This window comes from Physella acuta, unplaced genomic scaffold (genome assembly GCF_028476545.2).
Source record: "Physella acuta isolate Inbredline_101_S28 unplaced genomic scaffold, ASM2847654v3 ptg000013l, whole genome shotgun sequence".
In the NCBI taxonomy this organism is placed as follows: domain Eukaryota; kingdom Metazoa; phylum Mollusca; class Gastropoda; family Physidae; genus Physella; species Physella acuta.
This window is the reverse complement of record NW_026731533.1, coordinates 310,238-337,919: the sequence shown is the minus strand read 5'-3', so window position 1 is coordinate 337,919 and position 27,682 is coordinate 310,238. Positions and strand designations below refer to the sequence as shown.

The 27,682-nt window shown below is 33.1% G+C and overlaps 4 protein-coding genes across 4 annotated transcripts; 3 read left to right on the top strand and 1 right to left on the bottom strand.

Moving 5' to 3' along the window:
- Positions 1 to 2,274: 2,274 nt before the first annotated feature.
- Positions 2,275 to 8,721, bottom strand: LOC131935856 (WD repeat-containing protein 38). Its single transcript, XM_059292565.1, has 9 exons — positions 8,589 to 8,721; positions 6,930 to 7,029; positions 6,492 to 6,612; positions 6,047 to 6,163; positions 5,386 to 5,483; positions 5,224 to 5,304; positions 4,759 to 5,013; positions 4,056 to 4,253; positions 2,275 to 3,257 (listed from the first exon to the last, which is right to left on the bottom strand). The coding sequence occupies exons 2-9, from the start codon at positions 6,993 to 6,995 to the stop codon at positions 3,099 to 3,101; spliced, it is 1,095 nt and encodes a 364-aa protein (XP_059148548.1). The 5' UTR covers positions 6,996 to 7,029; positions 8,589 to 8,721; the 3' UTR covers positions 2,275 to 3,098.
- Positions 8,700 to 13,432, top strand: LOC131935829 (26S proteasome non-ATPase regulatory subunit 5). The gene is made up of 8 exons (XM_059292515.1): positions 8,700 to 8,884; positions 10,148 to 10,292; positions 10,491 to 10,623; positions 10,750 to 10,853; positions 10,985 to 11,237; positions 11,429 to 11,617; positions 12,369 to 12,478; positions 12,774 to 13,432. Exons 1-8 carry the CDS (start codon positions 8,700 to 8,702, stop codon positions 13,167 to 13,169), a joined length of 1,515 nt encoding a protein of 504 aa, XP_059148498.1. The 3' UTR covers positions 13,170 to 13,432.
- Positions 13,433 to 14,816: 1,384 nt separating this feature from the next.
- Positions 14,817 to 15,800, top strand: LOC131935492 (beta-1 adrenergic receptor-like). The gene has a single exon (XM_059291893.1). The coding sequence runs from the start codon at positions 14,817 to 14,819 to the stop codon at positions 15,798 to 15,800; it is 984 nt and encodes a 327-aa protein (XP_059147876.1).
- Positions 15,801 to 19,916: 4,116 nt separating this feature from the next.
- Positions 19,917 to 24,753, top strand: LOC131935832 (adenylate kinase 8). Its single transcript, XM_059292528.1, has 11 exons — positions 19,917 to 20,086; positions 20,351 to 20,435; positions 20,871 to 21,034; positions 21,159 to 21,342; positions 21,806 to 21,877; positions 22,004 to 22,204; positions 22,551 to 22,682; positions 22,856 to 22,945; positions 23,032 to 23,173; positions 23,415 to 23,532; positions 23,988 to 24,753. The coding sequence occupies exons 1-11, from the start codon at positions 20,003 to 20,005 to the stop codon at positions 24,186 to 24,188; spliced, it is 1,473 nt and encodes a 490-aa protein (XP_059148511.1). The 5' UTR covers positions 19,917 to 20,002; the 3' UTR covers positions 24,189 to 24,753.
- The last annotated feature ends 2,929 nt before the right edge of the window (positions 24,754 to 27,682 follow it).

The following is a 27,682-nucleotide window of genomic DNA, read 5'->3' as shown; positions in this document are numbered from 1 at the left end:
TTTTTTTTGTATGGATGACTTCAAAGTCTTGATAAAAACAGCTAAAGTCTATGAGTACGATTGATATCGGTTTATAAGTCTATAGGTTGTAACAATTAGCTACTGGTGTGTTGAAAACTGTTGTTGTGATGATTGGGTCAACTGTACTTTTGGGGGGTCATCCATAAATGGCGTCCCGCCTTTTTGGACGATTTTTACCTCCCCCCTCCCCTCCGTTACACATCGTCACAAAAAGCCAGACCCCCCCCCCCTAAAATGACGCAACACTTGAGCCTACAACACCCCTCAAAATTGCAGCTGAATTTTTCTTAAAATAAGATATGTTTCCAAATTCTTGTCTGAACTCTCTCAACATAGAGTATTTGAATCAATTCCAATACAATTTATTAAAAGTTTTTTAAAACGCGAAATAACGGCAAAAATTCGTTTTCTAACATTTTTGTATAATGCAAAAGTGTGAGGTCACACCATCTGAACCCCCCGGCCCCTCATCACACACCATCAAAAAATTACTGCCCCCCCCCCCTTCGAGTGTGACGTCATTTATGGACGACCCCTTATAAGTCTACAGGTTGTAATTAACTACTGGTCTGTTGAAAACTGCTGTTGTGATGATTGGTTCAACTGTACTTTCTTGTTTTAACAACAGTCTAATTACTAATTAATATTAATTACTTTTAACTTTTAACTTGATGAAATGTGTTTAGTCATGGTTGCCTGTTGATCTGATAGATAAGTTTATTATATAGCTATGCCATTGGTGTCAGAGGCGTAACGACCCTTCCCGGCGCCCGGGGACAAACTTTTCGATTTGCACCCCCCCCCCCTCAAGATTTCGATTTGCACCCCCCCCCCCCCTCAAGATTTCGATTTGCACCCCCCCCCTCAAACTTTCAATTTATATTTCCAACCCATTTCGGCGCCCCCTAGGGTCGTCTCCCCCCCCCCCCCCCCGCCACCCTCGCTACGCTACTGATTGATGTAAACTAGACGTACACAGCTCTATATTTAACTATATTACGTTGTAAGAAAAAACAAAACATTGCCAATTTTACTGCCATTTGATTTATCACATATTGTCATGCATCATAGAAACATTAGAATATGTGTTATTTAAGACATAAATTCGCATGGGACACGCTTTATGCTATTCGGTTCGCTGATCATTTTGTCCACAAATAAAATCATGCTTTTTTCTCAATCAATATTTTTTTACCCCCCCCCCCCCCCCCCCACTCATCACATTTCACAAAGTGTCAATAGTCTCTCAACTTTCCGGGTTGGGGGAGGGGGGGGGGAGCCCATCATACACACACCCTTTCTCACCTGGAAGTTTCAGCAGGTTGCCCCCCCCCCCCCCCCCACAGGAGAAAACTGTCAAGTGAAAGAAACCCTGAAAATGTCAGACCCCCTTTTAAAATTATGTCATACTTCAGCCTACCCCCTCCCCACCCCACTCTTATAACTTGACCCCACCATGGAAGGTGACATCATTTATGGACGGTCACCTTATATTAAAGTTTGTGATAGTTTGTGTTTTTTGATAGAAAGACTGATTTCACTTAGGCCGTTGCAATGGCTTGTTTGGGTAAAACATTTATCATTTATTATGTCATTTTCTTTTTAAATTAAAGAAAAACATTCCCTCCCCTCTTATTATCATGCCACTAAAACAATAATTCAAAATCCATGGAAAAATAGGTCACCTACTATAATACTCTATTACTTTTTATTTGGGGGACAGAGTGGTCTAGCGGTAGAGAGCTGGACTGCTAACCCGTTAGTCTCGAGTTCAAATCCGGGTTCAAGTCAGTAGACCATCCTTGAGTCCACCCAACCCTGATGGGTACCTAACTCATGTTAGGGAAAGTAAAGGCGGCTGGGTATAGAGCTGACCACACTATCCATTCATATGCCGAGGTCACATAAACAAGTGAACTCTACTTCACTTGCCCTATAAACCTTCATGTTTGAAAAGGGAACTTTTACTTTACTTTTTATTTGTCAATAACCTCTTATTTCTCTAGTCTATTTAACTCTAGTCGATTTATCTTGTTTTATGTGAATAATAAAATTCCATAAAAATCAGCTTGACTGTTTTCTTTATTTTCTCATTCATTATTCTGTATTCTTCTCCCTATAATTCCCAATTCACATATGTAAAACTACTTAATTTAGCAAGCAAATTTCACCCAAATAAAATGTAGTTTGTAATTAATTATCTGTAGGTTTACATACATTATATTTATAATTATCTAACATGCTTGGGTCAATTTTTTTAACAGAATTTTAAAATGGTACTGTTTAAATATTTTATCATTAGAAATACTAAAGATGTGTGTGAGTATAGAAGGAAAATTCTAGAAAGATTTAAATATAGAAATTTCACAATTTACTTTGTAACATTGTTCACTAAACAATTGCTACAGGCATATAAATTAAAATATATAACTGAACAGGCCTAGTGGAAATATTTTGTCTTGACTGTAATACTGGTGATAACAGGGGTTGAAGCAAGTAACTTAATAGACAAGGGGAAGTAACTATATGGCAAGGGAGATTATTAAAGACATGGAGGTGCTATAAAGATAGGAATGGGTGGGGCACAACCATAAGGACAAAGTGGGGTGTGAATTTAAAAAAATAAGAACTATTGCTATTAAATATAACAAGGATTTGTGATAAATATAGCACAGCAACACAAATAAAACTTAGCCTAAGTCATTTTTATATATTTTAAAAGACAATTTTTGTGTATATAATAATACCTTGGTGTTAGAGAAATAACTCAATAAAGGCAAATTACATTTATTATAAAGGTAAGTTCTATTTCATCATTCATAGAAGGAAACAAAAAAATTAGAATGTACATTGTAATACTAGTGTTCAAACATTCACAATACTGGGGTATACAGGAATTTTTAGCTTAACATTAACAGATCAAACATTTAAAATACTGGTGTGTACAGTTTTATTTAATTTAACATTAAAATAGATCAAACATTTAATATTAGTGTTTGAAGAAACATATTGTTACGGATACATAATAAGATAGTTGTTAAAAAAAGAAAATTGTAAAAACCAATAAAAACTTAATTTTATTCCTGATTCAAAAGAGCTGTTAGTTGATCTTCCACACTTTCTGTTTCATCATCTTTTCTTTTTGGTAGTTCTTTCCCCTTAGAGGCTGTAGATCCTGATGCAATGAGGTAGCCCTCAGGAGTGAAAGAACAGAAGTGGGCAAGATCAGTGCTGCCCTGTGAAAGGATTGGTAAACATTTAGTCATTGGCTTGTAAGTCTCGGTCCCTCTCACTTACAATCTGAAATCTCATTGGCCAGGGAGAGATTAAAATTTTTAAACTAAATTAATTGATGTTAACAGGATTCCCATTGATAACAAAAAACATGAGAATGTACATAACTCTTACAATTTTGTAATTGCTGCTGTGGAATAAAAAAAAGTTTTAGACCTAACTTTTTTTACTGTTCCCATTGTTAATAAATGTGTTAAATTATTATTGTAGAATCCTATAAGATCTGAGTCTTACCATCCCCTACTTGGGTCAGTTAGGAATTAGAACTAAGCGGACCCTAGGTTGTTAACAATGTTATTGTTGTGTGTCTCTAACCGAGCTCAAAATTTTTAGGTTAACAATTATGTGTTATACCAGTCAGACCCTTATTAAGTAAAAATAATTTTATATTTTTTGTTCAGATCATCAGTTTCTTCCAGGCATCTCTTCGGGGGGGGCTTAGCCCCCCCGAAAATTTTTTACCGCCCCCCCGAACGAAATGAAATTTATATAATTTATATAGAAAATATATACTTTTAACAGTGTCCGCCCCCCCGAAGAAAGTCTACCGCCCCCCCGAAAATTTCAAGTGCCCCCCCGGAGAAAAAAGTCTGGAAGAAACACTGCAGATCATTAATAGCATTTATCAAACTGAAGATTTATGTTAATGTATATCTATAGATGATAGAATACAATTTCAGCTGTTTAAAAATGATTCAAATAGGCCCTAACTAAGCTGTTATGTGATATATGTAACTGACCTCTAATGTATTGATACACTCTCCAGTGGGAATGTCCCAGACCTTGACGAAATCATCATCTGCCGCACTGGCCACATAGGTTGAGTCAGGAGAAAAGCTAACAGCCTGTACCCACCCAATGTGGCCAATCAGAACTCGCAGACAAACTCCATTTTTAGGATTCCATAACCTAATAGTTCTATCCCAAGACCCTGAAGCCTACAAATATTAAAAAATTTAAATAATTAATTAATGTTTTTTAATTGAAATAGATTAGTCTATCTTGAATAATTTGTTTTAAGTGTCAGAGTATTATATTAGCATATCAAAGAAATGTGTGGTTACTGTAATTCTAGGCCAAACTTTAACCAAAATCCAAATTTAAGACATTTTACCAACCACATCATCAATCATAGCCTAAATCAATATTTTAATTCTTCAAAATCAACTTTAATTATAAAACAAGAGATTTAGCTTTATTCATTGAATTAATGGTACATTTTCTGTAAAGTAGTTAAAAATTTTATAACTTAGAAAATAAACGAATTCAGAAATAGGAATCAACTTCTTGATTCAAAGAAACATATAATTTATATCTCTCACTGTTTATAATATATTTAACTCATTTTTGTTTTGACTATATAAAAAAGTAGGGTCATTATTTTTATTTATTTTTAATTTAATTTGAAAGTAGCTTCTAAATCTGGACAACATTGAGACTCACGAGCATTCCAATTTTAGAAAATGTAACCGAGTGTATATTTCCTGAATGACCAAACAAGATTTTATAAACATCTTCATGATTATCTGCAGGAATGTCTCTATCAGCTACATCACTACAAGACTTCTCCCCATTTTCACTATGATCAGTCTCAACATTATTATCTTGATGTTGATGTTTTAAATGTTCAAGTGTTTTTCTATATACTCTGTGGTTGAGGGTCCAAACTCGAACTGTAAAATCCCAGGAACCCGAAGCCTTGGTAAAATAAAAAAAATTAAAATTTTAGTTTCTTTTTAACACTTTTATGCAGATAATACATTATTGATTCTAAAGAAACAACTTTCTTACATCATCAGAGTAATCACACACAAAAAAAAAGTATTTAAAAGTTTACAATCAATGTATTTTAAAATATTAACTATATAGAATTAAATTATTAAACACATCTGTATCTGCCATCATTACCAGGAATTTTAAGTCATGTGAAAATGCAACTGACTGGACCAACCCTTCATGGCCTTGTAAAAGCCTTAGTCTGTAGCCAGTCTGTTGAAAGAGGGGACATAAAGCATGAGAGAAAGGGAAAAAACTAAGACAATGTTGATGAGCTTTTTAAAAACAGGTTACCTGAGTACACCACAGTATGGCTGTTCTATCCCATGATCCTGTGCATAAATAAATAGCACCAGGTGAAAAGGCAACATGTTCCACACTTTTTTTGTGACCTAAAATATTGTAAACATAAAATTACAAATACTGTGATAAAAGATGGTTTATGTGAAAACGACAGTGGTAAAAATGAGTAAAGTATTTTATGACTAAAACTACATCCAACATATCGCTCAATCTCTTGCTCCATTTATGCAAGAGTATGATCAGCTGTAAAATTAAAAGTCTTGAGTTAAGATCCTTACTTTGAACCCCAGGACATCCACAACTACAATGGATTTGATTTCTAGGAAATGTTAAGATGACTGACCACACTATCCATTTATGTGCTGAACTCTACTTCATCTGCCCTATTGCACACAAGATCCGCAAGAGTAGGCCTACTTTTACTTTTATACTTTCTCCATTTCTGTGTAGCTTAGTAGTTTTTAAGTATTAAATAGTATTGCATACAGTCCAAAAAATGTGTATGATAGTGTAAGATCTTATTCTTAGTCTGGTTTACCCACTCAAAAAAAAATTTTAAACAAATTGATACAAATGTTTTAAAAGTTTTTTTTTTTTTGTGTAATATTTTTCCAGTTACCAATGCCATTACCAAATGTGTGGCTTTACTCACCTTGTAAAATGTGGATGCAACTTCCATTGCAAGTTCGCCAAATCCTTGCAGTTTTATCAAAAGAACCACTTGCTATGTATTTACTACACTGTGATACAGCAACACTTTTGATTGCACCTATTTTAATTTACAAGTAATATGAGTAAAACTATGGGGAGATGCAAATTGTATAAACACAAAATTAAGCAACGAATAATAGTAGTATGATAGTACCAAAAGCTTTTGCATTTTCATTGTTTTAATTACAAGGTCTACATAAATGTTACAAACATACTACGCACTTAACTATTGTTTTTAATGATGTGACTTTTGTAATAACTTTTATTTTAGTAAAGCTTATGTATAGTAGGCCTAATATTTTCATTATAAACCTACACTCATGCCTCTATAATAACATCAATTTTCATAAAGCTTATATATAGCAGTATTATCATTATAAACCTACTCTCATGGCCTTTAAGTGCAATGATGCACACTTTTGTTTTTACATTGAAGATTCTCACTCTTTTATCATCACTTCCAGTAACCATAAATTGAAAATCCGGAGAATAACTTATACAATTTACCTTCCAAATAAAAACAATAAGCATTTGCATTAATTAAATGAAAAACTGAAGATGTTTTTTTTTTTCAATCTTTACAAAGATGGAACAAATTAAATGATTATACTAAGGTAATATTATTATATTAAAATATATTAACTGCATTTTAATAAGAATCTGCGGACCCTTAGATAAAAATAAAGGTGAGTTGTTGTGAAGTAAGTAAATGATCTGTGCCAAAATGTTTTAGGATAAAATCATGCTTTAAAAAAACAAAAAGTATTGATGAAACTAATTTTTTAGGGTTAAGAAATGTTTTGTCACTTTAAACAAAACCTTACCTCATCTTTATGTCCAATAAATTCTTTTGGTTCCTGTTTGCAAAGCTCTCGTGGTGTGGAATACATACTTTAGTCACCAAACACATTTGCTTTGTATGCACTAAAATATTTTTTTTATGTTTTTAAAATTAATTCAGAAGCAAAAAGGCTATTGGCAGAGAAAATTCATTTTCAAAAGATACAAATTATATGGCTGATGCATTTACTAAAGAGCTAGAGAGGGGTTGGGCCAGTAAAGTTCATGGTTGCCAAAACTAACAAGATTTGCTAAAAAAAACCATAAACAAAGAGAAATTGCAAACTAAATAAAAGCTTGTAAAAATTGGTTTGAACCCCTGGGCAGATGAGACTAGATAGTCAGAGATAGCAAAATTAAACACCAAAATTAAACAGTCCCGTAGTTGGTTCTTGGGTGGTTGAAGGCTTTGGAGTCAAATCCAGAAAGAAAAACAGGCTCAAATCAGAGTTAACAGGCCATTTGGTGCATTCAACATTACAATTAAGAATGAAGAAGAAGTGCTACAGAAATAATTCGAACCAGTTTTTCAAACAAAAAACTTACCTGACTATGACAGAAATTTATGGACAATGAAATTTTAAAGATAAATTCTCAAAAAAAATGGAGTAACCTAACTTGTCCCTGCTTTAACATGCAATTTGAAATTATGCAAGGAGAATATGGATGATGCTTAACCATATATTTGTTTTTAATTCTCAATTAGCTGTTCAAACTTTTAATAATGGATACTATTTTTGATGATAAATTGTCCTTATAGTTGACCTAAATCAGTAATTTTTGGAAGAACAGCTAAGAAAAGAATATGCTGTTTTAACATCAACTCTGTTCAAATTCAACATAAAATCTTTTCAAAATCAATCTAATTAAACTACATAATGTAGGCCTATGGACGCTTAGTTTGTACTATCAATGAAATTGACTATCATTGTTACAGTGTAAAAATGACAATATAAATTTAAGAGAATTTTATTTAGATTCTAGTTATAGTAATATTTAGATTGATATAACTTATTTTGAATGATTTAAGAAAATTATAAACTGAGTTTAATTAAATGAATCAATAGTGATTATCGAAGCCTAATAATATAATGATTATTTAATTGTTCGCTTATTTTGACATTTGTTAATATAATAATTAGGGGCCTATTAATTATTTTAATAATTTATCACTGACATCAGATCATTAATCAACCCTGTTCCTTCCCTGCACTTCATCAATCACAATAATTTAATCATTGTGTTTGATGAATGAATAGGCCTAGTTGAAATCTCCAGGAATTTGAAGGGAAAGGGGGGGGGGGGGGGGACTTTTGGGTTGTGCCAAGCATAAAAAAAGTGTGGCTCTTCTTTACCCTATATATTTATATATAGACTATGTATAGACTTAGTTAATAAGTTAATTTATAGTTAGACTCTTAGACTTAGGACTTAGACTCTTAGACTCTTAGACTAGAGTAACTTAGATAGAGTCTTGAGATTAGATCTGCGTTTATCTTGTGAATTCGATTTGGTCAGGATATTTTAAAATTACTAGATCTAGAGATCTAGATTCTAGATGTAGATCTAATCTAAATTCTAGTTGTATCGAACAAGTTAGCTAGATCAAGTGTCTGTTTACTAGATCTATTATTTTTTTTTACCATCATAATCCAGTGAAATTCACCGTAACTAGGAACGCGGAAATTGGGAAATACTTTATTTCGTTTTATTTTAAAAGTTTAACTTTTAAAAAGAAAATTGTGTATTAAAAAATGGCTGCAGAAACAACAATAAACTCTCTCATTGAACGCCTTCAGCAAATCAGTTTGGGGGATAAATTAGATCTGTTAGATGAGTTAAAAACTGCAATAACAGCACTACCAATTCATGAACTTAGGCAGATTCTCCCAAATATATCGATTACAAGTATTTTTCAATGCTTAAACACAGAAGACAGGTAACTACGACGAATCAAATCATGACTCTGCCTTTTTGAATTTTCTACTTTCGATATCTTATTGTCTTCTTATCCTAGTTAGTAGATCTACGTACTACGTATTAAACAGCCGACCCCTATTCTATTAAATATTAAATACTTTATCAAGATCCAGCTAGTCTAATAAATTAATAATAAATAATTTGGGCTAGTTATTAATTATAGTATTATAGGCCTAATTAACTTAATTAAAAGTAAGTAGGGCCTAGAATGCTAGATCCCTAATTAATAAAACTAATAAAAAATCATCATTCATCAACGAATCACTAATCAATGTAATCATCAATCAGCACAATAAATTTTAAAATGTTTTTTAAGCTAAACACTGTTTAGTAAACTGACAATAGGCCATAGGCCTATATTTAAATCAATTAGGCCCTAATTATATTAATTATTATTATTAGGTAATCTATCGTTTTAGGTACGTAAAATCGCCCTCGACTAGTAATGTGAAAAACAGGTGACTCCTTACATTTTAATAATTATTTCACATTTTGAGGAGGATTTATGTTTTGAAAAATACCAAAATATTTCCTTGTTTCATTTATGTACCGGTTTTTAAACAATTGAATTAAAACTTTTCAGTAATAAATGAACACCAGCGATGTTTCCAACAGATGCAAGCATGCTCATTTACTATAGCAGACATCTTGTTAGTTTTATTTTTATAGACTTATAGCCGAGATTCAGGCGGAAGTCACTCTATTTTACAAATGGCTGCTGTTTATATAGCAAATCTTGCTTGCAGACACTGCTGTTTAAAGTCAATTTCTGGCCTATATTGATATATTTAGCCATTGATTTAGGTTCATTATTCATGTATCTATAATATTTAATACAAACATATCACAATATACTTCTATTACAGCCTTGACAATGAGGTAACGTTTTCGTACATTAATAGCCGCAGGCGATTTTACGTACCCAAAACGATAGATTACCTATTATTATTATTAGGCCTATAGGCCTAACTAATTATAACTTAAATTATAAAGTCTTTAAATGTGTAATTTTCAAGTTGTTGGCTACAAAAAACAATGACTTTAGTTTGATTTCTAAAACTTCTTGGAATTGAACATGCTTCATATGTCTGTTAGTCTGTTACTGTTATGGTTTTTTCAGGTTTTAATTAATAGAATACTAGATCAGTCCACACAGTAGTAATTAATACAGTTAGTAATAGTTTATATTATTAAGCTTTTGTGTTCTAATACCTTTCTTAAGCTCTCAACAAAAAGTGTGTGGGGAGGTATTGGATAGACTGCTGACTACTCTCAGTCCATCGACAGTTTTGCAAAACTTTCACCCTCAGCTCCTAACATGGCTCAGACTTCCAGATGATACACTTAAAGCACTTTGTTTAGCACAGGTAAACACTATTGCTCAGAAATGAATTTAAAAAAAAAATTGAAAAATTGTCTCTCAATGAACTTAATGAAACATGTAGCTTAGTTTTTTTAATGTTTCAAGGTCCATACAGCTTCATATTGCAACGACATACAGTCAATTTTTTTTGCCAGTTTAGTGTTTTATTTGGCAACCACTTGTTTTATTTTCTTCATCTTAGCTTTTGAAGATCAGTAAAGAAGTTCCTGGTGAAATCTGCATATATGAGGATCTGGTACAGGAGATAGTCGACCAGCTCCCTTCAGACAGCTTGGATGTTGGTCCTGCTGCAGCCAGCATTCTTACATTTATTGGTAGGGAAGAAACGGCGTGTGGTTGTGAATTTTAAATGAATTTCAGTTGTGTTTTTTTTTAAATACAGTAGTTTATAGAAAGTATCATATTATGAATTAGTTTTTGTATATAATATTTCTGAACAGGTCAAGATCCCAATGGTCTTCGGGTGCTATTCAGTAGCCCAATTGTCAGTAAATTTGTCACAGCCATGCAGAAAAATGACGTAACACGCTTCCGCATATACCAGGCAATTAAAACTTCCTTTATATTCCTCCTTTTTTTAATATTTCTAAGTATTCTTATTTTAGTTTTTATCAACAGTCTGTACATTGATTTAAAGAATTATGTAAAGTTAAATTAAGTGGGTTTTTTTTTCAGATTGCAGTGGATTTGAGCAGAACATCACCCTCAGCGCTGGACGCTTCCGTGGGTTCAGGTCTCCTTCAGCAGCTTGTGAATGAGATTGAGAAACATGACATCCTTGTTCAACTGAATGCTATAGATATGCTGTCAGACCTGGCCCAAACAACTCATGGTCTCATGTACTTAGACACACAAGGAGTTGTTGGGAAGTTGGAGGAGATGATGCGTGGGTTAAACGATAATCCCTTGAGTGGTCTTCTCCTGCCAGGTAAATAAGTTCTTATCAAAAGAATTCTCGCCCATCTGCGGGGAATGGTAAAACCTGTTTTAACAAAAACTATAATGTACCTAGCATTTCTTAAAGTAGTACTTTTAAAAATCAATGTATTTTTATATTTTTAATCAATTCTTGAAAGCTACCTCTAATATTTTTACTAACCATTTTCCTATAACTTTTAGGTCTGATAAAATTTTTTGGTAGTCTTGCAAGGCAACATCCCAAAGAGGTTTTGTTCAAATTTGACCATTTTGTGAGACTGGTATTACATAATGTTAGTGAAGGTGATCCAACTTTAAAGGGAGTCTCAGTTGATACTATTGGATTCATTGCCTCTACACCAGAGGGGAAACTTGCTCTTGAAAAACTAGGTTAGTTTTTTTTTTATATATATAGACTAGCAGGCATCAAAATTCTGAGCCTTTTTGTAAATTGATTACAAAATATGAATTCCTAAGAGGTTGTAGGGTAGAATGCTCAGCATATCCCGAAAGTCCCCATTATCCTTTCATATGCCAAGTTCATAGAAACGGTGACCAGATGCGCAACGGACAAGTGTGCACAATAAATTGCACAAGGACATTTTTGTTTGCTAAAATCGAGCATTTTTAGACATTAACAAAGAGTGACTACATGTACACTGTAGCATATTAAAACATATTTCCATAAAATATGACAAAATTTAAGTTTTCTAGAATAATTAGGTAGTATTTACACACATTCCTGTTTTGCTCAGTTTATCGGTTGCGCATTTTTCTGGGAACTCACAGATTCAGGTGAACTCACCTGCGCAAATGACCACCAGGTTCAAAGGGGTAACTTTACTTTCTAGATCGGTGCTGAATTAAAAAAAAATGTTCTTGTGGTACATACAATTGTAAAATCTATATTTTAAAATTGTTACATATACATTGTAAATCCATATAAACACATCTTATAACATATTTTTAAATCTACCGTAACAAAATGAGCAACAAATGTTGGTAATGACAAAAATGGCACACATTAAAAATGTGATGAACCTAAGGCTTAGTGTTGTGAAACATCAACCAATGAACTTATTGTTATTCACAAGTTTACCAATTTGAGGTTTGTTAATAGTTTGATATGTCCTAACCTCAGGTAATCCCATGACTGAATGTCTTCATGGAATAGGAAATCTTATCAGGACCGGCACCTCAGATTTGAAAGTGAGAGCTCTAAATGCTTTAACAAGCATAACCCAGCTGCAGGTACGTAAGGGAATTATACATTTATATTTCAGTTACTCAAGATTAAAATGTTTTGTTTAAAAAAAATATTTCTCTATTAAAAATTGAAATTCCTATAAAACTTGAATGTTATATTTCAACAACCTAGCTCTTTTTGTTTAAAGTGTAAGGAATTATCAAAGAATAAACATGTATAGGTGTAAAACTAAATAATCTAGAACACATAATTTATTTATAAATACTAACATTTTAGCTTGTTGTTGTGTGTCATAGTTACAAACAAAAATTGATTGCCCTTGATAACTGTTTCTCATAGGTGGAACATCAAACTGTTGAACTACTAGCCCTGACAGAAAGATGGTTCTCCTCATGTGCACCCGACACTTTCAACATGGTCTGGTCAATCACCCAACAGCCGTTTCTGGATCTTCGAATTCCCGCATTTCGTTTACTGCATAGTGTGGCTTCACTCCCATGGGGTCAAAAAATCATTAACAATGTGCCAGGATTCAAAGAGTATGTGTTGAATAGAGCTTCAGAGAGTAGCAAAGAGGGAAAAGAAGAAAAATTTGAACTTGTTAACATTCTGGCGCACTCGCCAACAGCTGTGGAGATCTTGGGACGACCGTACCATGTCAAGCTTATGGAATATTTTAATCAAGGAGCGTTCTATGTGGTTGCACAGTCAGAGATCATGATGGACGGTGAATAGATTTAATGTTTTATTTCTTAAATGGAGATAATTTTCATTTTGTGTGTACAGGTTTAGTTGGAGCACTGGCATTTATCTGGTCAAGATCTGTGTCACAACACGGCCCTACAATTTTACTTTCTAATGAAATGTATTCTAATTTTTCATTTGATAAATATTAAAAAATCCATTTGAATGTAACAATTTGAAATGTTTTGAATTTTTATTACCACTTCTTATTCAAATTCTCAAAGAAAATATTTTTATAAAGCAATAATAATATCAATAAAAGTAATTTCTGATGTTGTGTTCTTCCTTTTATGAACTAAAAACAACTTGATTAACATTCTTAATAGTTGGACAAAGATACTCGGTGTGGAAAGAGTATAAAGCCTTTGTGTCATTTTTTTTAATTAGTATAATAATGTCTGTTTTGATCTATCACAATCTAAGTATTAAAAAAAAAAAGTCCCCTCCAAACCTTGCAGCCGGGCAGGTGAAGTAGAGTTCACCTGTTTCTATAACTTCAGCGTATGAAGGGATAGTGTGTTCAGCATTATGCCCAGCCGCGTTTACTTTTCCTAACGACAGTTGAGGGGACTCAGAAAAGTATGACAACTCTAGCCAGGGACATGACCTTGAGACTTAACCATAAAAGTTGAACACTCCACCATTTGACCACGCCGTCCCACTATACGATTTCAGATCCATAAATGAATGTTTAATAACTCTGCTTTTTTGGGTTAATTACAGAAGCGTGACACAACTAGGGGGTTACACAAAAGCAAAAAAATCTCACCCGAATGAAATAGAATTTGGAAAGAAACATATTTGTGCCAGTCCGTGTCGTCCGTACCCCCCCCCCCCCCCCCCCCCCAGGAGAAAAAAAATCTGAAAGAAACACGGATCACAAAGCTAGTATAATACCACGTGATGACCGTCTAAAATTATCAAATCACTGCTAATGGCCGCCCAGTACAAACATGACGTCAAGCAAGTTTTTTTTTTTTTTTTTAATCGATGATGATTACTACAGCAGTGGTGTTTAATGTTTCACTGCAGCCAACATTTCTTTAAAATCTGGATCAGCGAAATTGTAGTTTTAGGATCAGGTTCAAACTTCATTAGCCTCTACATTCAGATTTTGAAGATTTTTCTGGTTCAGTCTATTAATTAATGATTTGTGGTATCATTTTGCTCAATTACGTTGAGGGGTGAAATTCATAAGGCGAACTTTAATTAATGTTAAATTCATGAAGAGTAGATTGGTTAATTCAGATTGGACAATGAAAATTAGTAAAATAATATTCATCTGAATAAACAAATAAAAAAAGGAAAGGATTAATTTTAATAACCTACCTGGGACTTTAGAAGGTCAAAGGTAATGACATTTGGAATGAACGACAGAAAACTATTCTGAATTTGTAGGGTTATTTTGTTCAATTCCAATAAGTGACATACAATAATTCTGGTGCTTCTTGGGGCTGTCCCAATTAAGTGAAAACTATTTCTTTATACAAAATGAATGTATCGAATTGTTCAGACCCAGTCTTTTTAATTTTAACGAAAGACCGTAATTTGAAGCCTGATTTGAATATCATCACGTTTGTGGCTCTAGTGGTACTTCTGCTTACGGCGTTTGGAGTTTTCTTAAGCCTGGTTATTTTCATGGCCTTAGCGAAGTACAGGTCAAGGTCGTCGTTACGTCAGCGTCACGTGAGCACCAGCATCACGACGCTGCTGATGATGTCCACGTCCGTGTCTGACGTCATTAACGGCATTGTGGTCATGCCCCTGGTTGTCTACGAGATCACGACTTGGGGGGTGTGGAATCTGGGTCAAGGACTGTGTAATGTCAAGCTTCTGGTGAGCAACATAGTGTATGCTGTGTCGGCGTATCACGTGTGTTGTCTGGCTGTGGACCGCTACCTGGCAGTGTGTTGGCCGCTCTTACACAGAAGACTGACCTCTAGGACTGCCGCGTACATGATCCTAGCCTCATGGTTTGTCCCCATCGCCTATAATCTAACCTGCGAATACGCCGGCCTAAACCACCAAGGTGTTGAGTACCTTACCCAGTGTGTTGAAATGCTACACATGTGCTACCCCGTCTACAACACATATACAATGTTGACGACATGTATTGTTTCATTCACTGTTCCGTTTATCATTGCCTACGTTCTATACGGCTGCATCACCGTTCAAGTATGGAAATTCAACAAACGGAAAATTCAAAAACAAGAAAAGCAAAATTCTAAAATTGAAGCCTTTGGAAATGCGATTTCTACAATTTCCGCACCGGAATCAAACATCTTAGATACAACGACGGAAGAATCAAACCTTACATTAACCAAATACAACATTGTCGTTTCGAAAATCAAAAGTCCCCAGAATATTACCACCAATAGAGATTCATCAAGGAACTTTAAGGCCGTCTTCACCATCGGGAGTATTGTGATCGTGTACACTATATGCTGGCTGCCGGCATGGGTCTTCAGTATTTTCTTTGCCAACAGTACTACGGTCTTTCCTTACTGGGTCGTTGTTGGCATCACATTGTTTGGTTACGGGAGTCTGTCCTTAAATCCCATGCTCTACTGTTTTAACGGTTCTGTTAGGAGGGCTGTCAGGTCCTTGTTATGTCACTCGTGAGCAAGATTTCAGTCTCAAGTAAGACGTCACTAGCCACAAGAATGACGTCACTAGCTACCAGGATGACGTCACTAGCCACAAGAAGGACGGTACTGGTCTTGAATGTAGGCCTACGCTTAACAGGAGAAAGTCATTACAAAACGTTTAATACAAAACGATAATAAAATTTTCTTTTCTTTTTTAATTATTTGTGTTCATTTATATTATCTAGATTTATCTTACTTTATGTATGTGCATGTGACATTTTTAATTCTTTTTTATTCTTTTTTATTCGATTTTAATTGATTTTTTTCTCCAAATGTATTTTTTGTCTACTTCGAATAGCCTACGTTAGATTGCTTTATCTTTGATGTAATCACTAAATTGAACATCCAGTTTTTCTAATGTAGCTGAAGTAGAGTAGGCCTACACGTAATTTCGAATAAAACTCAGATGTCCGATATCTTTTTTTAAATGCCGAGTAACCAATCGCCCAGTTTTGTTAAATGGTATTTACATTAAGATAAACAGCCTGGCAAATCGCCGAATATCGCTAAAACAACTATAATGACAGATGGCATGTTAAACAGAGGTTCAAAGGCTTCTCTTCTAGAATTATCGATCCCTGTCTGTTGTACAAACATCAGTTGACAATAGATTAGGTCAACAGTGGACACAGCAAACATGGATGGTGGGCGTCACCAATTAACTTTAATGGACTTGTTATTGCTTAGTTATCATCAAATTTTAAACTGATGGCGCAAAGGGAAGTAATTACTCCTCCCACAGTTATCGTTCTTAAAAATAAAGTCCTTACAAACACGTGACCTAAATCACGTGATACCTACGCCCGCCGCCACCGTGGTGTACACCAGACGTAAACACAATCAGCTGTTCACCAGCGCTGGACGTGTTCACCAGCGCTGGACGTGTTCACCGTATGTAAAGAATCGCGCCCGCGGAAAAGGAAAAATATGTTAAAAAATTTGAACTCTTAGGAATTGAAGATCCTTATACAGTTATTGACAGTTTCGTGGATAATATAAATATGTGGCCAAAATTTCTAAATAAAAATACTGTTAGTAATACCGTTTGCGTTTAGAGTTTAAGTAGACGAATCTGATCAAATGCAGTAATATATTATAGGTTATCTACTGTAGCAAACGTGAGACCACTTAACTTCTACAAAACCCACACTTCAACGACTAATATAATCCATGGGTAATAACTAATCTGGGTAGCATGTTATACAATTTAAGACCTTATAATCCAGCAGGGAAGTGATCAGACACATTAATACTGATGTTCAACCCTGATGATGGCTGCCCCCACATGTATCTAGCCCACAATAAAACCAAAGAGGAGTCTGCCCTGCCCTCCCCTGAAAATGTCTCATCTCCGTGATACCCAGCCCCACAGAGATAGTATTTCTTATATAATTTTGACCCTCAGGGCCCAGCAGGGAGAACAAAGGGGAAAGTCCCACTGCTCTCCCCTCAACATTTCTCACCTCGATGTCATGTTATGTCATTTATAGCACACATGGCTTATCAGGGGAAAGCATTAAGGCATTAAGAATCTTAACTCTGGACAGCTACACACTAGTATACTATCTACACACTAGGTGCCTACTGTAAACTACTAGACTGTAGGCCCTATGTAGACCTGCAATAGTATCAATTGTAGACTGGGTCCATTGTTATTATTCTAAACCATCTCACTTATAATGTTTCTAGCTTGATTTGTTTCTTTTATAAACAGTGGATTAAAAAAAATTAGCCTAATCATTAACCAAAATAATAATAATGTGGTTATTTGTTGTTGGCTGGTATGATCTAGATTGTACTACTAGGCTACAAAAACTTAGTAGACCAATTACTATATATGAATTTGAATTTAATTAAACTCAGTCCAGTATCAGATACATATTGCTGTAAAAAGACAACAAAGTAGGTAGGCCTTAGTAATTTATTAAAGCCTTCTACTACAGTAATATCAACTACATGCTTGTATAAAGTTTTTACAATTTAATTTAAGTAGCAGATTCTAGATCTAAGTCTAGTCATACAATCTATTTCAATCAGAAAATTTCGTTTGCTAAAAAAATGATTAGATTATAGAGCGAGATTTTAGATCTTAGAGACAATTAAATGCTTTATTAGGCCTATTATGACTACTTTTGATTTATTATGGGTGTATTTTGAATCGAATGTAGATCTAAATTTTGTAATTAAATTTAAGTAAAGAAGTAGATTCTAGATTCTATGTCTACCCAGCGGAGTCAGTCACCCTAAATCCAGAATCTAGATCTGTGGTCCGAATTTTGTTTACGCCATGTTTAGAGCTAGATTCTAGATCTAGATATTAAAACACTATTATTAGGCCTACTGTTAGATCTTATTCTTCTTATTATTACTTTTGACTTTGTCTTTTATTAATAGTTATCTTTTATAATTAAAATGAAGTTTATTATTTTACTGTCCTTGCCTGAAACAAAGTATCGAGAACTGCATTTGATCAGATTCGTCTACTTAAACTCTAAACGCAAACAGTATTACTAACAGTATTTTTATTTTAGAAATTTTGGCCAAATATTTATATTATCTACGAAACTGTCAATAACAGTATAAGGATCTTCAATTCCTAAGAGTTCAAGTTTTTTAACGTATTTTTCCTTTTCCGCGGGTGCGGTTCTTTTCATACAGTGAACGCATCCAGCGCTGGTGAACACGTCCAGCGCTGGTGAACAGCTGATTGTGTTTACGTCTGGTGTACACCACTGTGGCGGCGGGCGTAGGTATCACGAACGGACGTGACGTCATATGAAAGGAATCTATAGGCTGCCTGTTTTTGGAGAAAGACGGGGTTGGGGGGGGGGGGGGGACACGACGACACTGTTAAAACTATATATTTTCTATATAAATTTCATTTCGTTCGGGGGGGGGGGGGGGGGGAGAAAGACTTTCTTCGAAGAGATGCCTGGAAGAAACTCTGATGACCCTTCCTAGGGTTGACACCCAATGGGGCCGCGCCATCGTCCCTTCCCTAGCTACGCCTCTGTAAAAAAAAAAAAAAAAAAAAAAAAAAAAGAGTATTAATATGAGAGTGAAACGTAGCGTGCTACAAAACAGCCGTCAGTGAGGTTGAATTTACTATATAGATCTAGATTAAAATCTGTATAACAAGAAAATATTTTATTTATGCACTAAAAAAGAAGAAAAAAAAACGATTTTTAACACTTACTTAAGGGAAAATATGCTATATTCAGTTATGTTTTAAAAATAAATTGCATGTTCACAAGTTTTTATTTAGTTTGATTCCACATATCTTTGTGTCCGTCGAAACTATAGAACGAGTGACATAAATTTGAATTATTGGATGTTTAATTAGTTTTTTAAGAATTAATTAATGTTACTTATAGAATTTACTAATTTTCCACTCTATTACTACACTCTGAAAGCACACTGTTGGCGCTCAATTGTTGCACAATTATACTTTTAAAAAAAATATTTAAAAAAACGTTTCAGTAACAAGATTTTACATATTGAATTATGCACTAAATGAAAAAAAATTTCTAAGAATATATAGGCCTAAAAATGCATCACTATTTAATTTAAATAACTAAAAAGAAAAGCGCGGGTCGTTATATTGTGTAGGCCTATTTAATAAATTTAACTTTTTATTAAAATGTAATAACAATGTGACCTCCGCTTTTTTTTTTATAGTTATTTAAATTTAAAAATGTGATGCAATTATTATATATTTAATAAATATCATCTACTAGAAATCTATCTTCTTTTCGTCTATAATGATATAATGCAAGCTTGTTATTAAAAAGTTATTAAAAAGTGTATTTATTAATGTATTAGGCCTAATGGTTTTTTTTTTCAATATTTCTAACTTAATGATTAATGACTATAAAAAATAATAAAATAATATAAAATAATGTCAATGTAAATTTTAGAAAAACATGTTCTCTTTCTTTTTAAATACCTATTCCGTTAAGTTTTAAAAATAAATAGGGCCTAACATTTTAATAGTTTAACTTAAGTTCTGAAGTCTAATTCAATGTCAACACATTTTTAAATTGTGTTCTTGCTTTTAAAATATTTTATGCAACTAGCCTAACCAATTAAAATTTCGCATTTATAATGGCGTCGTAGCAACCAATGTAAACAATATCCGCTTTGGTTTTAGTACGTTTAGTTTAGTCGCCTTTCAAAATGGATCAAACAAAAAGACCTTTTCGCGTTCCCCCTGAGTTTGCAACTTACGCTGAAAAACATGGGATATTCGATATGTACAAGGTAGACTGTTTAAATTTATTCTGCTTAAGATAAAGAGTCTTTAAAGTCAATAAAGAGAAAGGTAAAAGACAGTTAAATTATAAAAATAAATAAACGTATTTAGTATTTAGAGTTTTAAACTAGTTTAGTTTAGTTTATAAGTTTAAATCTAGTTTAAATTAAAATTGCACCTAAGTTCAAGTTTAAGCCATACTTTAAGTTAGATTATGATTAATAATAAATTATTATAGTAGATACTTTTACTTTTTTCTTCTTCTGTTACAGAGGCTCATTGAACAGTTGATAATTTCAAAACCAGAAGATCCTCTTGTTTTTCTTATAAATCTATTAAAGAAGGAGAACGATGATGGTATGTTAATTTCAATAATTTGTATTATGATCATGTAAATTGAAAGTAAATTGTTTAGTGAACACACTTAAACATTATTTATTTTAATAATTTAATATAGATCTAAATCTAGATCTAAAGAGTCATCAATTCTACTTTTTGAGTAATTTTCTTTCAACTTGACTTAGACCATAGTCTGGGTTACATTAATAGTAATTAATACATTGTAATTTGTACACTATGTTATTAAATTGATTTTTATAATATTACCTTAAAACTTATCAACAAGCAATGTTGTTCATATGAATCCAATTTTTTACTGTCTTATGTTTTGCGTTTATCCTTAAGGTCTACAGTTTAATTTCATTACTGAAAATTATAGATATTTTAAAAACATTAGATTGAATTTATTGTAAAAACAGTTCCTCAAATTTATTGAATTTATTGTAAAAACAGTTCCTCAAATTTGTATCCTGGGAGCACCATGTTCAGGGAAACGATCCATTGCCAAGCTTGTTAGTACCAAACTGCGCTGTGTGCATATTGTACCTAAACAACTGTTGGAAGATTGTGACATAGCTTTGAAGAAAAAACTTGCAAAATATCTTAACAGTCTTGATGTAAGTTTTTTGCAACTACTTTAATAAAATGAGTCTAACCATATGATGAACATTGACTTTGTTCTTTTATCAACAAAATCTGTGAAAATAGGGATCAATTTTTTTAAAATTTGAAACATTTCAGAATACTAAAGCAGCTTTATGGGAGAGGCTTCCACAAATACCTCCAGAGCTTTTGGTTAAAATTCTAAAAGAGAGATTGAATTTCCCTGATTGTATAAAAAAAGGTTGGGTATTGGAGGGAATTCCCCAGACAAGAGAGCAAGCTCTTAGTATGCAAGAAAATGGAATCTTCCCTAAACACTGTGGTAAGCTTTGCTAGATTGATATTAAGCCTACACTTAAAGAAGGTAAATTTATCCTATAAATATTTTATTATTGGTGTGGATATATTTGAGAAAAGTCGTAACCATAGTTTATCTTTCAAGTCAGTATGTAGGCCTGTATGATAATTTGACATGCATTTTACATGACTGATACAAAGTTGCTGAAATAAAATTTATGAAATGTTCTACTTTTTACAAGCTTTTATTTAACTTGCTTCCTCTGTCTAACATCATGGGTCTCTTCCTTTATATTACTAAAAATATAGCCAACAGATAATAATATTGTGACCCTCGTTTTTCTTTATAGAATTTAAATATGAATGTATTATCATATATTTAAAGAAAATCATTTATTTTCTCCTTTTTAGTGCATTTTTACATAAAAGCTTGTTATTAAACGTTTTTGTGCAATTTTTTGTGATGATACAAAATCATTTTCTTTCAGTTGTCCTTGAAGCCCCTGACACTGTTCTTGTAGAAAGAGCAGCTGGAAAGAGAGTTGATAAGAAGACTGGAGGTACAGTCATAAAAAAATCATCTGTTTTGCGATATAAAAATGTTTTGCTAAACAGCTGTCCCGTCCCCCCCCCCTCCAACTAATAGTAAAGGAAGTTGATAATTAAACTGTATTTGATTGTTGCAGATGTTTATCATACAACCTTTGACTGGCCGGGTAATCCTGATGTCCAGGAAAGACTAAAAGAACCCAAGGGCTACAGAGAGGAAGACATGGTGAACAAGCTGGTAGTTTACCATAGACACAGTGATGGGATTTTTCGCTGCTATGAAAGGGTTATTAAAACGCTAAATGCTGATCAGCCTAAGGCAGATGTCTTTTCCCAAGGTTAATTTAAATAAATCTTTCTTTTTTTTCTAAGCAGTTATATTGAGTAGCAAGAATACATAAAGATAAGTTCATTCATATACTAAAATGTGATACCTTAAATGTTTTCTTTAAATAATTTGCTTTGAAACAAATTTTTTAATGAACAATGTATCTGCAATCATAATCCTTTGACCATATTATCATGTCTCCTCTTACAACTTTTTCTGCCTATAACAACATACAAAATGTTAATTGTTACAATAGTTATTTAAACAAAAACTGAGATGTTTTTAGTTTAGGTGTTCTGTTTTTCTTTAAAAAATTTGAAGTATTGAATTATTTATGAAAAATTTCTTGCCTTCAGCATATTCTTACCTATGCAGTCAGCCCAGGTCGAGTGCACCACACACACCTCGCATTGTGTTAATTGGAGCTACTGGAAGTGGTAAAGGAGTCCAAGCAGCTCTGCTGGCTAACAAGTATAATCTAGTTAAAGGTTTGTTGAAGCAGGTTTACGCCTAGAAAATAATTAGCCAGAGCCCTTACGCTAAATAAAACAAAGCTTCATCTCTCATAGATCATATTTTTATTGCTAAAATTAACGATATTGGTTACATTAGTTCATGTATTCAATTTCATTGTGATACAAATGTTTCTTCCAATTTTAAGTGTCTTGTGGACAGTTGATAAAACAAGCAATAGCCCAAGAAACAAAGTCTGGACTTGCGGCTAAGCCGTATGTTGAGAAAGACTTGATAAGTAAGCTTTCTTTTTGTTTTACATTTCTTTACGCATTTCCCCTAATTAGATTTCTCAAATATTCAAGAAATGAATTTTTTAAAAAGTTCCAGACAGTATTGTGTTGGACATTTTGAAGGACAGGCTATGTCGATTAGACTGTGTTACTAGAGGCTGGGTTCTGCATGGTTACCCACGCACCAGGGAGCAGGCTGAGCAACTAGATAAAGCTGGTCTCAGACCCAATAGGTTAGTTCATTTTTTTAATTGATTGTTTTAACCTGAAGTATTGTTTTATAAATTACACTCTAAATTAGGCTATATTTTTTTTTTAGAAATAATTATTTAATAGTAATAGCACACTGGAAAATACAACCACCCCACAAAACACTTCTACTTTCATGCTACATTCTAAAACATGAGAAACCTGTGATAAAAAATATTATTGTTCTCATTGTTATTTTTTAAATTTAAAATCTGATTGTCTCAGGGTATTTTTTCTCGATGTACCAAATGATTCTGTGATAGAGAGGCTGACACTCCGAGCTATGGATCCCATCACTGGAGAGAAATACCACATGCTGTATAATCCACCAATCAACCAAGAGGTGAGAGATGACTGAATGAAATAAGTGTAAACACAGATACAATTTTAGTATTTCATTTCTGAATGAAATAATTACCAACACAAATACTATTTTACTATTCATTTCTATAATGGCATGGTATTTTGGTAGAATGCATGCTTGCTAATTCCAAATTGCCCCCAACACATTACAGGTGATAAAATAAAAACCTGGTAACAACAAGCATTTTTTAACATCCATGTTACCAACTGTTATGACCAATGTGTTTATTCATCCCTTTATGGTCTGCCTGGCTAAAGAGCATTGCTCAATCTGGCTATACCCAGAAAGATAAACAAAATAATTTTTATTTCTGGAGAAATATCATAGGAAGAAATTCAGATGTTGAAGTATAGAAATGTGTCTCATTCATAAGCTACAATTTAAGTGGTAGATCATAGTTCAAACATCTGAAAATTTTTATTCCTGATGAGCAGGTCAAGGACAGATTGTGGAAAAATGAAAAGGACAATGAAGAAAATGTACGTAAACTTCTGGGTCAGTTCTTTGCCTACATGGAAGAATTGTTGGACTTCTACACTGAAGGTCAGCACATCAACGCTGACCAGGACCCTCACACTGTCTTTGAGTGCCTAGAGAGCATGATTTGTAAGCCACTGCCCAAAGCTTTCAATTGAGCTTGCTGAATATTTTTTAAAATCAGGATAGATAACTCTCAACTTAAAGATAATTTTACAAAGCTATCTAAGTGTTTAATAAAAATCTTTAAAAAAAAAACATTAGTATACATTTGAACGTGGGAAAGAAAAATTTGAATATTTTTTTAAACAGTCTAGATTAAATGGTTTGGTGTTTGAAAACAAATTTTCTTTTTCATCAGCACTTTCATTGATAGATTTAAGCCAGTGGTTTGCAGGTGTTGCCATATGTACTCAATAATCTCTTTTTAACTAAAGTGTTTCGAGTTTAGTTCGACTTTGAGAAATATTTCAGCAAAAGTTAAATTTTTTTTTTAATTGTATAGAGTATTAAATCTTTCTATACAGTATTTATTAAATGTGTCACATTTTTATAACCATATATCATAACTATAATACATTGTCACTTTGAATAATCTAATAAAAGAACTTTTAAAACTGACAGCTTTTTGCTTCAGTGCTAGTTTTGTTAAGATGGATTTATTACAATATTTTTATTATAGTTTCAATATTTCGACTGATTAAACAAATAAAAATACTGGTATATTTTATTTTTTAAAATTTATTTTATAACAGTGTGTGTGTGTGTGTGTGTTTTTCACTAATTAAAGGTTTAGATAAACAACAATTGATAAATTGCAAAATAAGAAAAACTAAAATTCTAAAGTCAGCACTTTAAAATTATTAACACAAGAGACATGTTCAAACAATGTCAGCTATTTAAGTAGCATACAAATTCTAACAACTAAAGTAAGCAATGAAAATGAAAGTATATAAAAAATTTCAAATTTTGTTAATATCACAAGAAAAAAATTTGCAGACAAAGCTGACATTTTTGTTTACTAATACCATAGCCGAAGTATGTTTTAAGTGAGCACAAAGTATCAGTCAAATACTGGCAATGCAGAAACTTTAAGGTGTGCACCCAGTTTCAGCTTAGCACCAGCTGATTGCAGTTAAGGACTAACTTTTAGTAAGGGAGCTTAACTAAATAAAAAATATCCAAGTGCCTGCACACAGAAAAACATTAGATTACAAATGAAAAGAATTGCACAAAAACATTTATGTTGATGGTAGATGAACTTTTTAAAATGAAAGACATACAAAATACAGATATCAATTAAATTAAACACAGTTAAAAAGTCAAATAATCATAAAATAAAAATTCAAAGAATAGTGGGGAAATAAAAGTAACATTGGATCAATTTACAAAAATAATTTTTTGATTTAACTTAAAGCTGTAAATACTCTAAAATAAATTTTTAAAAATTATGTATTAGTGAACACCATCTTCTGAATGGTTTTATTAAAATGAAAATATTTTTTAAAAGTTATAAAAAATATATAAGAATTATAAACAAAATGTACAAATGCAAAGCACTAGAAAACAATTTTTTGAGGCAACTATTTTATAGAAATACCCATGCACAAATGCTTTTTAGAAAAAAAAATTGATAAGCTATTCAGAAAATCAAATACTGTAAGATCCTTTTTTGTGTTTTTATCTGTGATATTTGAATAAAATGTATAGTTTAATGAAATGTATCATAGACAATATTAAAAATAAATACTTAAATATAATTTGTACTTTCCATATATGAAAAAAGGAATCATATCAGCTTGGCTCTGACAAAACATATTTCATTTATTTTAATTCTTCTCATGACGGAATAACATTCTATTAAAAGAAATACAAATAACAGAAAATTAAAAAAAATTTAATCTCAATTTTTTTAAATAGACCTATAAATAATAATCATTAAAAAAGTTTTAAAAAACCCACGTTTTCTGATTGAACTAAAAAGTAGAAAATAAATGCTATACATCACAATAATGCAAGCGATCACTCTACTATAAGCGATGAAAAACGTGGGGCGCCGAAGTACAAGTTATATTACTATTGATTAGATAATACTATTGACTTTAATTAGGGAGCTTTTATTAGAGAGTCAACAGTATTAGAAACTGTAAGAAAATCACGGCGCCCCACGTTTTTGATCGCTTATAGTAGAGTGATCGCTTGCATTATTGTGATGTATAGCATTTATTTTCTACTTTTTAGTTCAATCAGAAAACGTGGGTTTTTTAAAACTTTTTTAATGATTATTATTTTCTACTTTTTAGTCTTTGTCTGTTTGTTTGCATTAAAATCTTGCTATCGATTTTATCTTTTCACTTTTTGTTGGGTAAACGAAGACAACTCGTAAAAAGACAACTCGTAAAAAGACAACTCGTAAAAAACACGTTGTGTGAATACGTTACTGACTAGAACACATAGATTTGAACCCGTGTCGAATGGGATAGCAATCGTGTGCCCAACCACTCGACCATATCGTCTCCCCCATACTGGCCACCAGTTGTTACGGTTGTTTGTACACAAATTACAGTTACTGGGTTATGTCCCTTTTTCCCCACGTTTTTACTACAACGTGCCGACCCGCGGCGTATCATACGCCGCTATTTAGTTGATTTATTTTGTACCTTTCAGTAATTCATAATTTGTGAATTCGACAGTACCAATGCTGCCACTGAAAATATTTGCTTTAAAACACTAACCCCCCTCCTTTCCCCTAGCCCCGACCCTACACCCCCCCCCCGTAAAAGCAGCTCCTCTTAGTTACCTCCTGTAAGTTTAAAGTCGGTTCAAACTAAATTATCTGCCCCTAATAGCCGTCACTAAACCTGGCTGTACGGTTTGTAAACATTAACGTGACCACAGCTCAGCAGACCATGTGGGGGTGGGGTAGGGTGGTAGTGATAGTGATAGAGAGAAAGAGAGGGGACTGTAAGGAGGCGCTTGCAGCTTGTTTTCTAATGGCTCGCAGAGGAGAATTATATATATAGATTATATAGCGGTCTAAAATGCTCAATAAAATGTTTCCATGGATCAATTTAGTAATAATAACAATTGAATATTCTAATGTCATCCAAAACAAAGCTTCCCTGAAAATTTCAGCGCGCTAGCTAACTGAGAAGTGTCAGAAATTTCGATCGCAAGATTTGATTGGAAAGACAAACAAACAGAGACGAAAGCAAGTTAAAGAAAACGTGGGAAAAACCTTTAAATGTTAAGAGGGCCACTGGAGATAACATGTGCTCCCATTAGCAAGCAAAAGCTAAGTTAGTTATTATGTAGTATTATGTATAATACAAAACTTTTCTCACCTAAAAAAATAATCCAAATGCTAAGTGTATTTTTTGGATTACGTTAATGAATGGAAATAAATATGTTGAAATGTTAGAGCTTATGACTGCTAGCCTGAAAGTCTTGATTTCAGATCCAGCGCTTGAGTCTATAGAACGCCAGAGTTTACTAAACTCTGATGGGTACCTGACTCACATTAGGGAAACTAAGGCAGCTGGGCATAGTACTGACCACACTATCCGCCTGTATACAGATGTCATTGAAACTGATGTACTCTGAATAGCCCCATGTGTCTTGGACAAGAAATATAAACTAAAACATGTTTCGT